General features: G+C 35.8%; 1 protein-coding gene across 1 annotated transcript; it reads right to left on the bottom strand.

The window, feature by feature from the left end:
* Positions 1-2170: 2170 nt before the first annotated feature.
* Positions 2171-6747, bottom strand: LOC131532325 (protein-glutamine gamma-glutamyltransferase K-like). Its single transcript, XM_058763866.1, has 14 exons — positions 6247-6747; positions 5806-5945; positions 5518-5709; positions 5171-5422; positions 4948-5066; positions 4708-4815; positions 4402-4579; positions 4173-4311; positions 3654-3846; positions 3405-3558; positions 3034-3318; positions 2776-2936; positions 2472-2608; positions 2171-2381 (listed from the first exon to the last, which is right to left on the bottom strand). The coding sequence occupies exons 2-14, from the start codon at positions 5933-5935 to the stop codon at positions 2240-2242; spliced, it is 2190 nt and encodes a 729-aa protein (XP_058619849.1). The 5' UTR covers positions 5936-5945; positions 6247-6747; the 3' UTR covers positions 2171-2239.
* Positions 6748-13406: the final 6659 nt, after the last annotated feature.

Raw genomic sequence — 13406 nt, 5'->3', positions numbered from 1 at the left:
CTTAGTGTAATTAGTAGGATAAGTTGTGAAGTTTCACATCTTCCTCTGTCTGCATCTTTGTTTTTAAACATGCACTCATTTTTGAGTCATTACATTTACATTTACATTTAGTCATTTAGCAGACGCTTTTATCCAAAGCGACTTACAAATGAGGACAATAGAAGCAATCAAAACCAACAAAAGAGCAATAACATGCAAGTGTCTCAGTTAGCCTAACGCAGTACACGCAGCAGGTTTTTTTTTTTTGTTTGTTTGTTTTTTGTTTTAAAGAAAACAAGTAGATAGAATATAGAAAATATACTACACTACTAGTGTTTTTTTGTTGTTGTTGTTTGTTGTTTTTTAAGAAACAAGTAGAGAAGTAGAGCTTTTCAAGAAAAGCTAGCAGTTAGAGAATAAATATGCAACTGATAGAGGGTCAAGTGTGTGTGTGTGTGTTTTTTTTTTTGTTGTTGTTTTTTTAATAAAAAGAAGACAGATAGATAAAATAGAATTAGAATAGAGAGTGCTTGAGTTAGAGGGTCAAATAAAGATGGAAGAGATGTGTTTTTAGCCGTTTCTTGAAGATGGCTAAGGATTCAGCTGCTCGGATTGAGTTGGGCAGGTCATTCCACCAGGTGGGAACAGTTAATGAAAAAGTCCATAAAAGTGATTTTGTGCCTCTTTGGGATGGCACAATAATGTGTCATTCACTTGCAGAACGCAAGCTTCTAGAGGGCATAGGTCTGAAGTACTGAATTTAGGTAAAGGGGTGCAGAGCCAGAGGTGGTCCCTTCATGTAAACTATTTGTTCATTGTTCAAGTATAACAGGTTCTCTTGTCAACAGATACTATTTAGAGGAATAACTTCAGAAAGACATGTTGAGAGATGTTGAGACCAGATTGTGTCCAGGGACTGAACTGTTAGAGTTAATTAATAATGTGATGAGTTACAAAAGCAAAACTATATGCAGTGAAAATAATTGCTGGTTCCTGTGTAAAAAAAAAAAAATTGTTCATGGATTCAATTATGTGAACAGATACTGTCATCATGCAGATCTGCAATGTAAGCCTACTACAATGAAGGGTGTGATTTATACAAAACCAGTACAAAACCTTATTTGTTATAGCTCACCACCATTTTTCCAGCAGATAATAGCTTGTGATGGATACATAAACATAAAACACAGTCTTGCACAAAATATTTTCTCATGCCTTAAGCAGAATGAAATAGTGTGTGCATGTGTGTGCATCCTTCGAAGTAAAAGTCTACACTTTTGATCAGTAGAGAATTGACTGTGAGTTATGTTACAGGTGTGTATGCTGGATATGTATAAATCAGCTATAACACTTACTTTTTATTTTAGTATTTCAGTTCATTTTAATACTCAAAGTGGAGTTAGTGAAAGTAATTGTATATAATAAAAAGTTAAAATTTAATACAAATATTTTGCATATGATATGATCAACATAATTTGAGTAAAATTTGAATTTAAAAAAAAAAAAGTGTCTGCAGAATTTGACTTTCTTTTTCTTTCTTTCTTTCTTTCGACAGCAGCACTGGATCTGACCTGAAAAAACTACTTATGTTCTCCAGCAAGCTTTGAGATGTTCAGAGGAAGAACATCTGACTGTCTGCACAAGGAGTCAATGACACTACGTGGCACTCATTTACTTACATTTGAAAGTGCAAAATATGAAATGTCTTATTCATTTTACAGTGTAAAATTGGTCTTCATTCAAGGTTTTTATTATATTTTGAAACTCAGTATTTCAATATAGTCTCAGGCTTTGGACATGAATTTGAATGTGAATTACTGAAAATTTAAGGCTTACGCTTATACTGTAAATATACTTGCACACACCTATGGATCAACCCACTGCCTTTATACACCTACTATAAATATTGACACAGAGATGGGTGTGTTTATACTGTATATACATTTATTATCATTTGAATGTACTGAAACATAGTAGGCATAACTTTCATAATTAATGTTTCTCAGTTCACCCACTCTTAAAACTATATCAAAGTGATTAAATTATTAATATTTTTAATGCTGAGGCAGCAATTAACAATACACCTAAATGAAGAATATCCACCATAAAACAACCACAAATATTTGAGTTTTCAAAGGTTTTTAATGAATGTTTTTCTTTCATGACAACATGAAAAAAACAGTGTATCTGAGATCATTATGAATAAGTTTACAGTTCAAAGCAACAGCCATTTCTTCTCTTCAGGTAATTAAATACTTTTTCACTGGTTAACAGTAATGTTGGCAACTCCATGCACTTGATTAAGTTGGGAACAGTCAAGTGATGCCAGAATTTTATGTGTGCCATGCCGCACTGGAACAAATGTCTCTGTCAGGGTCACTGTGGCCAGGCTTGCAATATCACTAAGAAAGAGAGAGAATTATTAGAAATATTATATGTAGAAATACAAATAGGTACATTTTCCTGTGAGGTCAGGGTTGAATTAATCTTACCCATAGTTAACCATTCTGGCATGCTTCAAGCCCAGACCCTCAATGCGGAATATCACATTCTTTAGACTGCAAGAAAGTGGATTCTGGAATGTGATTTTTACTGGCACTTCTTTACCCACAACAGCATCACATACAGGCTGAAAGGTAAAAATATCACAATTTTATATACCATAACATTTGACACATTTAGGCAAAACTCACAATCAATGGCCAGTTTCCACCAATAATGTTGCAATTGTTACCCTCTAGTCTAGGCCATCAGCAACCCACGAGGTGTTTAACAGACAGAACCTGCTAAACTCACAGAAATAACAAGATCTGGTGTGCGCAGTCTGAAGTGGAACTGGGTTGCAAGAATCTGCTTGGTCTGATCCACGTGTCCAAAGAGATGGAGCATCAAGGCCGCCTGGTCTACTAGGTGGTTCTTATACTCATCATATCGCAGGGTCCAAGGTACAGTCTGGACTATAGAACAAAGAGTTAAACACTGAATTAATTCAAGTATACTTTTAAACAGTTGCAATCTTTCTCTTACAGTACAGGGTTGATTATCATCACTTACCCTCACAGGCCTTCATCTCAATGTTCATTTGGCTCTTCCTCACTAAGGCATTATGGACTCCGGTGTAGTATGTGGCTGCCACTTGACTGTACAGGGTGACGGTACAAGGTGAGTTGCATTTATTCTTCAAAACGATGGAAAGCACAGCATCCTTGCCCACGCATGGTCCATCACCCTGCATGGTGACTTTAACAGTCACGTCCTCAGCACAGGGCAGTGGGTAGGTACACCTCCTGGAGCCATGACGAATTGCTGTTTCTAAAGCAATGCGCTCCTCCTCTGTACCTGATAAATGTTAATAAAGTCGACATTTAACATCAAGACATTTCCTAATTGTGACTGTTACCTTAATAGGATGTGTGAAATTGCACCTCGTGGATGTTTGTAGAGGTGTGTGATATCAAAGCGTTTGTCTGAACCGACAGCTTTGGTGCTGATGCAGTGACCGACTGCATTTTTTTCAACGTGAACAACACCAAAGGTCCCATCATATCTCTGCTGCCAGTACACTCTATCATTGTTCACCTAAAACACAATCAACAGTACTACTATAGCACTTGTGTTTACATGGGAGAGAAACGTCAAAACACTCATGATGGAATATTAAGGAACTGACGCACTTCAGCAAAAACAAATGGTACGTCATGCTTCAGGAAGGTCTGTCCAGTGCGGATCGCAGCAACAGAGGTGGGGCCGCAGCGGAAGAAGCCCTGGCTGGTCAGTTGAGGAGTGGAATCAACCACCTGCCAACCTCCGAAACCAGATGGCAGGTCTGATCTAGTCATCCAGGCCTCATTCCACACGTGGTAGTTCCTACATGGAAGAGAACGTGAATCATGAAAAGAGAAAACGAACTGTGAAAGGAAAGAAAAGAGTGATAGCAAAAATTAATAACTTCATACATTTACATTTATGCATTTAGCAGATGCTTTTATCCAAAGCGACTTACATTGCATTCAAGTTACAGTTTTTTTTTACATTTTATCAGCTCTTGCTTTCCCAGGGAATCGAACCCATGATCTTGGCGTTGCTAGCGCCATGCTCTACTATTTGAGCTACAGGAAACTTCAGAGACTATATATCAATATAGTCTACATATGCAACAGTGTAAAAACTTTGTTTGCAAGAATAATACTTACCAGATTGAATTACAGTTCATGTGATCGAGCAGCTGACATTTCTCATCTAAATAGACGTCAGTTGTCAAGCAAACGTCAGTGTCATGAGCAGAACAGAAGTTTGAAACTGGACGAGCAGGAATACCCAAACACCTCAACACTACGAGAAAGAGAGGAGAAATAAATGCATTACATCTATAATCACTTTCTCAAAACTTTTTGTCCTCGTCCAGTCTGCAGAAACTCTTACGTGTGTTGGTGACTCCAGCAAAAGCCAAGCTCTGTCCATATTTGACAGGTATTCCTCCACATTTGTGGTACTGTTTCAGGATGGCACTGCTGCCGCACCAGGATGTCGGAGCAGTTCCATCTCCATAGAAGTTTGACCAGTTACCCGCCAGCACACCACAGTCTTTGTTGGCAATAACCTGATAAGGAGAGATGATTGAAAATATTCATGCAGATGCACTGCACTCAAAACAAAGCAAATCAGACCATTGTGTCGGGCTTTCCAACTTCAAATCAGGGTGCTGATAAGAAGAAAATGAAGACTCACCATGTCAGACAACACTCTGGAAATGTTAATGGGGCTTCCCCATCCTGAGCAAGGTGTACAGCTCTTCTCCAACACATACATACATGCAGGCAAGATTCCCTCCTCAAACTAAGAAACGGACAGCAGAGAGGAAGAAAATATAGAAACATTTCTTTAGAAACACTTTACAAACCGCAAAGTCTCAGACTGGAGTTTCTATTACTGTGTTCTGCAAAATTTGAGTGAAATTCTGGCTCTTACTTGACCAAAGTTCCATGTTCTGCAGGCAATCTGCTGCTTAGTTCCATAGTAGATTCTGCCCATGTCATTCAGCACATACTCAGATCTCTCTGAGTCATCGTCCAGGTACACACAGTCATCTGATACAGATACAGAAACAGAGATAGTTGAAGTCATTTGTTTGTTGCTGACAAATGTGTATGTGTGTTTGGATTTCAGATATACTGTATAATGAAACGCATACCTTTACACCAGGGGTTGAACAACATGTAAATTTCATTTTCAGGAACACAAGGTAAAGTGAATCTGCCTCCTGGACAGTGTGTCACGACACTGAGCTGGTATCGTCCAACGCAAGCAGTCGGAACAGAGTGCACACACAGTTTGATTCGGTTTTGTCCATGTTCCACAATCTTTGCCCCCCAGCAGTCTTTCTTGAATTCTTCCACTATTGGAACAATCACATAAGTGCCGTCCCGAATGGATGGGATATGACCTGTACAACACAGAGAAGAACAAGAGATTCCAGTGAGGCTGAAATAATAAACTGTTTGTCATGTGGTTGTTAAAAAAAAAAAGGCTATAGCTGACCAAGTTTCAGCTCCAGGTGAAGTTTGTCTCTATTTGGAATAAAAGCTCGGCTCAGCTCAACCCACATCTGAAAACACTGTCCTCTGCGGATGACAAGGTGATCACTCTGATAACAATCTGTGTGATGCTCCAGTTGATTTTGCCCTTTTCTGCCTTTGAGGAGGTCAACAGAGCACACCTGCAGTGCTGCATCTGAGGACAAGCAAGAGCAGAAAAACAATCAAAGACCTTGACATTAGACGTTTCATTCCCACCATGCAGTGCAATAAGCTGATTTACAGCTCTTACCAACACTTCCACACGCTTGTATGCCTTTGAAATCACTGCATGGGCTGATATTGCAAACTGGCCGGCCACATGCCCCCTCCTGCTCTTCCGATACCAGTTTGATTCCAGTGCAAATATTTTCCCAAGACATATTTTAAAAGCTTTAAAAAATAGACATGAGAAAGAGAATGGACAAATAGAATAAAAGCTGTCATTTTAGATGGATAATAATGTTGATCTGAAATGTATTCATTTATTTATTTGTTTAAAATGTCAGTCTTAATATACAGTACATGAAAATTTTAAATATATATTTAAAATATAATTTTTGACTGATACTGTATTTCTGTTTCTTACTTGATCTTAAAAGATAGATAAAATACAGATGCCAGTGTTCTAAATGCAATGATTATATGTTAAACCAGGTCACAATCTTAAAATAATTAATGTTTTAATACTTACATGTTAGTAGTCCTTGTCCCTGAAATTGACTTTTATCAGTTTATTTAAAGAGTAATTGTTCTCAGAGAGCTTGAATTAATAAAGCATGTGAAAGAAGATCTTGCCGGGACAAACTGCTGCAACTCCAAATAAAACACATCGGTATATAATGACCTCCTCTCCACCCAAACTGCACATAGTGTGTGAAAATCTTTTCTTCATGGTGAGTCACGTTTTTCCTTTAAACTGTTATTTTACGAAACATAATGAGTCAAATGAATAGTGTAGAATACAGGAACATTGTTGTATAATTGCTGTGGTGCTGAGCTGTCAGTTAGAAATGTAAAAGCAAGCAATTATGCAGTTTTCTAACACACTATTTTGTCACTGGCATTGTTTTGTGTATCCAGATGGCTATATCAATGTAATCTCATTTTTGAGGTGAACTTAATGCTGATTATTGATAATGGAAGAATGTACACATAATGATAGATGTTCAGGATTAAGTGACCTACTTATGTATTTTCCCTATGTAACAAAGGTGATATCTATTGACCTACATGTTTATATATAGTGACACGTGTCCCGAGCCCTCATCAGCGTCGCCCTGGGAACAAAGGAGGAACACCTGCGCCCCCTCGTCACCGGCAGACCAGCCACAGCTGAGGCTCATCAGACACTGCCTTTAAAAGCCGCTGTAGCACGCACAATGGGGAGAGAGATCTCCAGAAGACGCTGTTACTGATGCTGTTACTGATGCTGTTACTGATGCTGTTACTGATGCTGTTACTGATGCTGTTACTGATGCTGTTACTGATGCTGTTACTGATGCTGTTACTGATGCTGTTACTGATGCTGTTACTGATGCCCTTTCCCAGAGAGCAGTGTTTGACCGGTCTGCCTGAGCACGAGAGCACGACACCGACCCACAGCACCTAGGACACACAAGGAGTGTTTGCCAGCACAGCATGGAGCACCACACTGAGCACCAGCACAGTCTTTAAATAAAAACCACCCTCCGGGGTTTTTTTTGTTGAAGTCCTCTTGTCGTGTGATTCTTCACCCTGTCACTATATATATATATAAGTTGGTGGCTGATACTGTATTTAAATCACGTACAGTTTGCTTTCTGGTTCATACTGTGGCACTGGAGTTGTATGAACCTTGTTCAACAAAAAAGCACAATCTACCTTGTTGCTGCTCAAACTACCACTAATCTGTGAAATTATTTATTTACAATATTTATTAATGGCAATTATTAAAAAATATGGACACCAAATAATATGAGTGGCCTCCTTTGCAAGTTGTGAAAGACTACCATTTGTGTCTGTCTGTGAGTGGCGTTTTTAAATTTCAGTCAATGTCAATCATACTGCTGTCAATTATTGGTCATTTGTTAATAGCAAGCCCACTTGAGAGCTCACCCGATCATCATATAGAGAAGCTGGGCTTCCAGGCGGCTTTAAAATGTTGATTATAATATATTATGTAACAATGCTGTTTTGTGTTATTTCTTACTAAATATATCAACAACAAATTAAGTGACTCCTGTTAGAGAGTAGAGATCATTGAGAATTGATAAAGATAAACACATTAAGTAACACATAAAGCTATGAATGTGTAGCTTAGAGATAATTGTTTCCCCCTTATACTAAATGCCACATTACATTTTAAGGTATGATGCAGAACACTGTCAAAATGAATGCATACATTAAATATATATTTGAACAAGAACAATCTAGATCTGAAATTATTTCATTATGCTTCAAAATAACATTTGTAAAGGATATGAAAAATAATGAACTTGAAAATAATACAATGAATGCTTTTATTTCTGTACATGCATGCATAGAGGGAAAACTCTTAAAGAGATTATTTTCTTGAAAGGACTGTCTGCCAATAAATATTAATATAAAATGTAGTAAATTTAAAAGAACACCAATTTTACATGATAAAAATATCATATCATGCTTGCCTAACATTCGGTCAATGTAAAGTTGACCACAGAGAAGCATCCAGAGCAACACAACCCTTCCTAATACTCTAGAGCTGACTGCAGAGAGGAGGTTAAAAAAACAGAAGTAATTATGTACACTGCACTAATTAAGCCTGAAAGTGAAAGATGGAAACTTGAACTTAAGTACTTAATTCCACACAACATTTAAGAGATTTGAGTCTCTGAGAAGTGATACAGAAAGACACCAGATCATAACACGAAAAGTCTACTAGTTTCTCTGATGTAGCTAAATAGGAGAAAATGCCCAAACCTGTCTAAATACATGTTTTTATTTTTCAAGACAAAAGCATTGACGATCAACACTGTCCTGTATGGTTCCTGCTGTCTTGGATTTTTTTTTCTTTTTTTCTGTATTGATGGACTTTGTCTGCAGCATGTCATATTAATTATGGGTAAGACTGACTAAAGCATTATAATAATTGCCTGTAATACATAATAGAGCAATTTAGGAGATTATAAAATGCTTTACAGTAGACAGTCATTTCAGAGCAACCCTGTTTTCAAAAGTACAGTGATGTAAGCTCATTGGGCACTTATTGAGAGTTTTTCACTTGTGCTATTCTGGTTTCCTCCCAACATCTTCATCAGCTTGCCACATATTACATTGATTTCACTGACTGAACTAAATTATTTTGGTTTGTGATAAACACGGTGAAATGGGAGATGCACTACATGTTACCATATACAGTAATTGGTTATATAATTTGTTCTCATTGTTTTTCAGTGACATTTCAAGCCTGGCCATACTGAGCCTGACATTTATTCCCTTGCAAATTCCCTTGTAGTTTGAGTTTCCAAGATAATTGTCAGGGAAATAAAGAACTTTTTTTTTTTTCTTCACACAAGGACATTTTTAAGTGCTAGTAACTGCAAGAACCACTAAAACCTTTTCACATGGATTGATTTTGAATTGGATGGAACAATAGAAAGATGGATGTATAGAACAATGTGTATAACAATACATGGGTCATTACTGGGATTGAGTTAATCCTGGGAGTTTTTAAAGTGGTGGTTCACCAAAATGAATTGTTAGAAGCTTTTCATAATACTTTAGTATGCCCATTATACTGAATAAAAATAATTATCATATTTATCTTTTTATTTATTTATTTTAAATAGCATAAAACAATGCATAACTATCTTAAACAAGAATCTTGTCACTTTGTCACTTTGTCACTTTGTCACTTTGTCACTTTGTCACCTTGTCATCACAGCCATATCACCCTGCAGCCCAAGACTGGTTGCCCACTGAAGCTAAGCAGGGTTGAGCCTGGTCAGTACCTGGATGAGAGACCTCCTGGGAAAACTAGGTTGCTGTTGGAAGAGGTGTTAGTGAGGCCAGCAGGGGGTGCTTGCTCTGTGGTCTGTGTGGGTCCTAATGCCCCAGTATAACGATGGGGACACTATACTGTCAAACAAGCACCATCCTTTGGATGAGATGTTAAACTGAGGTCCATTCTCATCATTCAAGTGGATGCTGCACAGTGGTGGTGGCTGAGGAGAGACTTCCTCATGATTGTAAAGTGTTTTGGGTGCACAGCAATTCACAATAAAGTGCTATATAAATGCCTCATTCATTAATTTGTCATGTCCCTGAGGCGCTTCACTGAGTCTGTACTTAGAAAAATATTTACAAAATTTTCGTCAATAATGTAAGCATTTATTTGTGTTCCTTTCTAAAAAATATTTTTCTAAAAAAAAAAAAAAATGCATATTTTATAAAAAAAAAACAGACTTTAAAAGTTATGTCCCTCAGTCTGAACTCAACCCCTTCACACTAACCAATCTAAGTCCATAATGATTTAGATTCCACTCACATGAGACATCATTGACCAGAAATGACATCATTCAGATCTCTTTAATAGTGGTGCAGAAAATGGTTAGTAGTATCACACGTATTATTCATATTTTTGAGGCATATTATAGTCAGGGAGGGTACTGTCAAGCTTAACAACTCAGCCCTGTCACATAAAATTAAGATGGAAAATTATTATTTTTCAACATTTTGTTTTAATCCATAAGTACCCTAATATACAATGTACTTATTTTATTGCTTCCATATATGGTCAACTCTCCTAACTACATGAGGAGAAGTGGCCACTTTAAGAGAAAAACCACAACACCATCACAAATATATGTATTTATTACTGTTACACGGTTATAAACTTGTGAGTTATTAACTTCATTTATTAATAATTTTAATATTTTTTTTTTAAAGTCATGGTTTCAGTGAATATATACTTACCAACTGATATTTTTGTTATAAATATAATTTTTCAGGTAATATGTCCACTTATACCTTGACAAGCATCATACATCAGAAATTGTACCCACTTTTGCAGCAGAAAGACAATGTTGGTCATGCAGATATGTTGACTCAGAATGATGGGGACAATATGAGAGAGAAACAAAACCAAAATTTAAGGCAATGTACCACTTAAAATGTGTTACAGTCTTTATACACAATTTGTGTATTTTTAGCTTCAGTCCTATAAAAATGTGGAAAATTATGATGAATGTTGCATTTGTTCATCATTAAATTGCTATGAAGGACACATGAGCAGTAGATAGATGTTTGTTTTATACTGAGTTCTGTTTAAAATTATTTTTAAACCAATCCCATTTTGTCCGTTACGGGGTTGAGAAAAAAAGGTGTCTAAATCTGAAAAAAAAATAAATAAATAAATAAAAGTTTTAAAAGTTAATGCCTGAGGTGGGAAAATATGATTTTTTTTTTTTTTTTTTTTTGAGGTTTGATATGTGTCTAATGATGTGGGGGATTTAGCAAATGAATCATATGCAGTTGAAAAAAAAAAAAAAAAGGATATTCCAAGTTGAAATGTTACCGAATACCAGGAATGACCCACATATAGATGCATGGATTGTTTTCGTTGTTTTCTGTCAAGTTTGACCAGAATTACTAGATAGACTATAGTCAGAGGTGGACAGTAACAACGATTTACTTGAGTACTGCACTTAAGGACACTTTTTGAGTATCTGTATTATTTTTTCTGTAAACTTGCTATTTCAACTTCAATAGGCCTACATTTATTGTTTGATTTTCAAAGACAAATATCATTCTTTTTACTCTGCTACATTTATATCAAGGTCCCCAAGTAGAAAGTCGTTATATGTAGCTGTTTCTCCAGTGTGCTTATTTTCAGATTCACTGAACCTTTTTTTTTCTGAGAAAATCCGGCCTGCGATTTGCCAGTACCTTCCCGTGTTGCCAAGTCTTACAGTATTTCTAAGCCTGGAGTTTTCCGCCTAGATTTGAATGGATATTTGGCTGATTTTTTTAAGCAAATCTGGCAACCTCGGGACCTTCCCCACTAAACTAACGTAAACATAAAAGCTCTTTGGAAAATTAACCATGTTTTTACTATAGTAACTAGTGTAACTATGGTATTTGCAGTACAATCACAGTATCCACATGTTTAGTCTCTCACTATAGTAACCATAATTATGCTATTTGTAGTAAAACTACAGTAACTACACATTTAACATAGTTTCATTATAGTAACTATAGCCTAGTTTAATATTTGTAGCTAAGCTATGGCAATACAAATGGTAGGCTAATATATCTGTCAAAAATGGCTGCTACCATATATTAAAAAAACCTTACTACTCAGGCCTACTGGTAAATTGCTGCTAAAAACTGGTCAAGGATGTATATAAATCTGAACATTATTTTATTGTCAAAATACTGCACATTTATATATATATATATATATATATATTTTTTTTTTTTTTTTTTTGCAAACAAATGATCAATAAGTAGGTTAAATGATCACACAGGTCAAAATGTTTTACTTCACTTTTTTTACAACTTCGGAATCTAAACTGGAAATCGATAAGAATTGAAATCAATAAGCAGAATCATTATCAGAATGGATAAAATTCAAACGATACCCAACCCTAGCCACATGTTGTAAAGTTCACTGATTTCTTAGCATTTTATGAATAGTGATCAGTTGATGGCAAAATTCAAAAAGTTCTATGGTGCAACGTACACACCCGTGGCCATACTGAGAGTGTTCCAGTTTTCTGAAAAGACTAAAGATTTGTTTTCTTTTCAATGTTGCTTTGTTTGCCTAAAATGAACCATATCATAGACTTCAATATTTCTTTGAAAAATAACTTTGTAACTTTTAAACAAGTATTAAAATGAGTTCAATGTAGCTGTAGGAGTGTTAAATAAAAATCAAGGATGATTATCTTCATTCAGTTGTTCCATTTCTATTGGTTTGGTAACGTAAAAACTCTTAATTCCAAAGGTAATACAAGCTAATCCGTGTATTCAGTAGGTTGGATTAGTGGCATAAGGTATTGTAAACATACAAAGTGACAATAAAACAATGCATTTACTTTTTACTTTTGATACTTAAGTACTTTTAAAAGCATGTACTTCCGTACTTTTACTTAAGTAAAAACCTGTCTTTACAACTTTCACTTGTGGTGGAGTAGTATTTGACCAGTAGTATCTGTACTTTCACTCAAGTAATGAAGATGTGTACTTTGTCCACCCCTGACTATAGTTATGTCATAACAAATATCTAAAGCCCATTGTTCTTTTAATAATGTGCTGAACTGTTGAGTTATGGATGTTTTTGGGTCATTTTGATTTAATTGGTCACATTAAAGGCTATATCCTTATTTTCTCATACGCCTTCTGGGTGGAGCATAACATTCAGGTTGGTGAACAATTATGTTGTCTCAGAAAAAAAAAAAAAATCATGACATACTTGACAAAGCCTTCTTTAATATAGTTGATAAATCCAAAGGTACACACAGATTTTTTTTTTTTTTATTTCGATCTATTAAAAAAAAAAAAAACATATAAGTGAATAACAAAAAACTAAAAACCAGATCAACGAATACAATTATTATTTTTTATTTTTTATTTTTTTTTATTTTTTATTTTTTTTTACATATATTCAACCCATTCGAAAAAGGGTAGGTAGAAGCCCTAGGCTTATCAGATCCTACCCTCAGTAATTACCAACACCAAATCACAATCAGCCATGATAAATCAGACATACCATTTTGCATAATACAAAAATACTACTCCAATTCACGTCCTATAACTGTTAACATAAGGAAGACAAACAGAAACAAAATCAAGCAGCATTTCAACAATGTTGAAATCCCCCCCCACCACTTT

Source organism: Onychostoma macrolepis, chromosome 23 (genome assembly GCF_012432095.1).
Source record: "Onychostoma macrolepis isolate SWU-2019 chromosome 23, ASM1243209v1, whole genome shotgun sequence".
Taxonomy (NCBI): Eukaryota; Metazoa; Chordata; class Actinopteri; order Cypriniformes; family Cyprinidae; genus Onychostoma; species Onychostoma macrolepis.
Note: the sequence above shows the minus strand (reverse complement) of the source record. Positions and strands in the feature narration are given on the sequence as shown.

Coding starts and splice junctions, on each gene's coding strand:
- LOC131532325 (XM_058763866.1), bottom strand. CDS start 5,935: ATGTCTTGGGAAAATATTTGCACTGGAATCAAACTGGTATCGGAAGAG. Junction 4,816..4,947: donor GAACATGGAACTTTGGTCAA/GTAAGAGCCAGA, acceptor TCCGTTTCTTAG/TTTGAGGAGGGAATCTTGCC. Junction 2,937..3,033: donor TGAGATGAAGGCCTGTGAGG/GTAAGTGATGAT, acceptor TTTGTTCTATAG/TCCAGACTGTACCTTGGACC.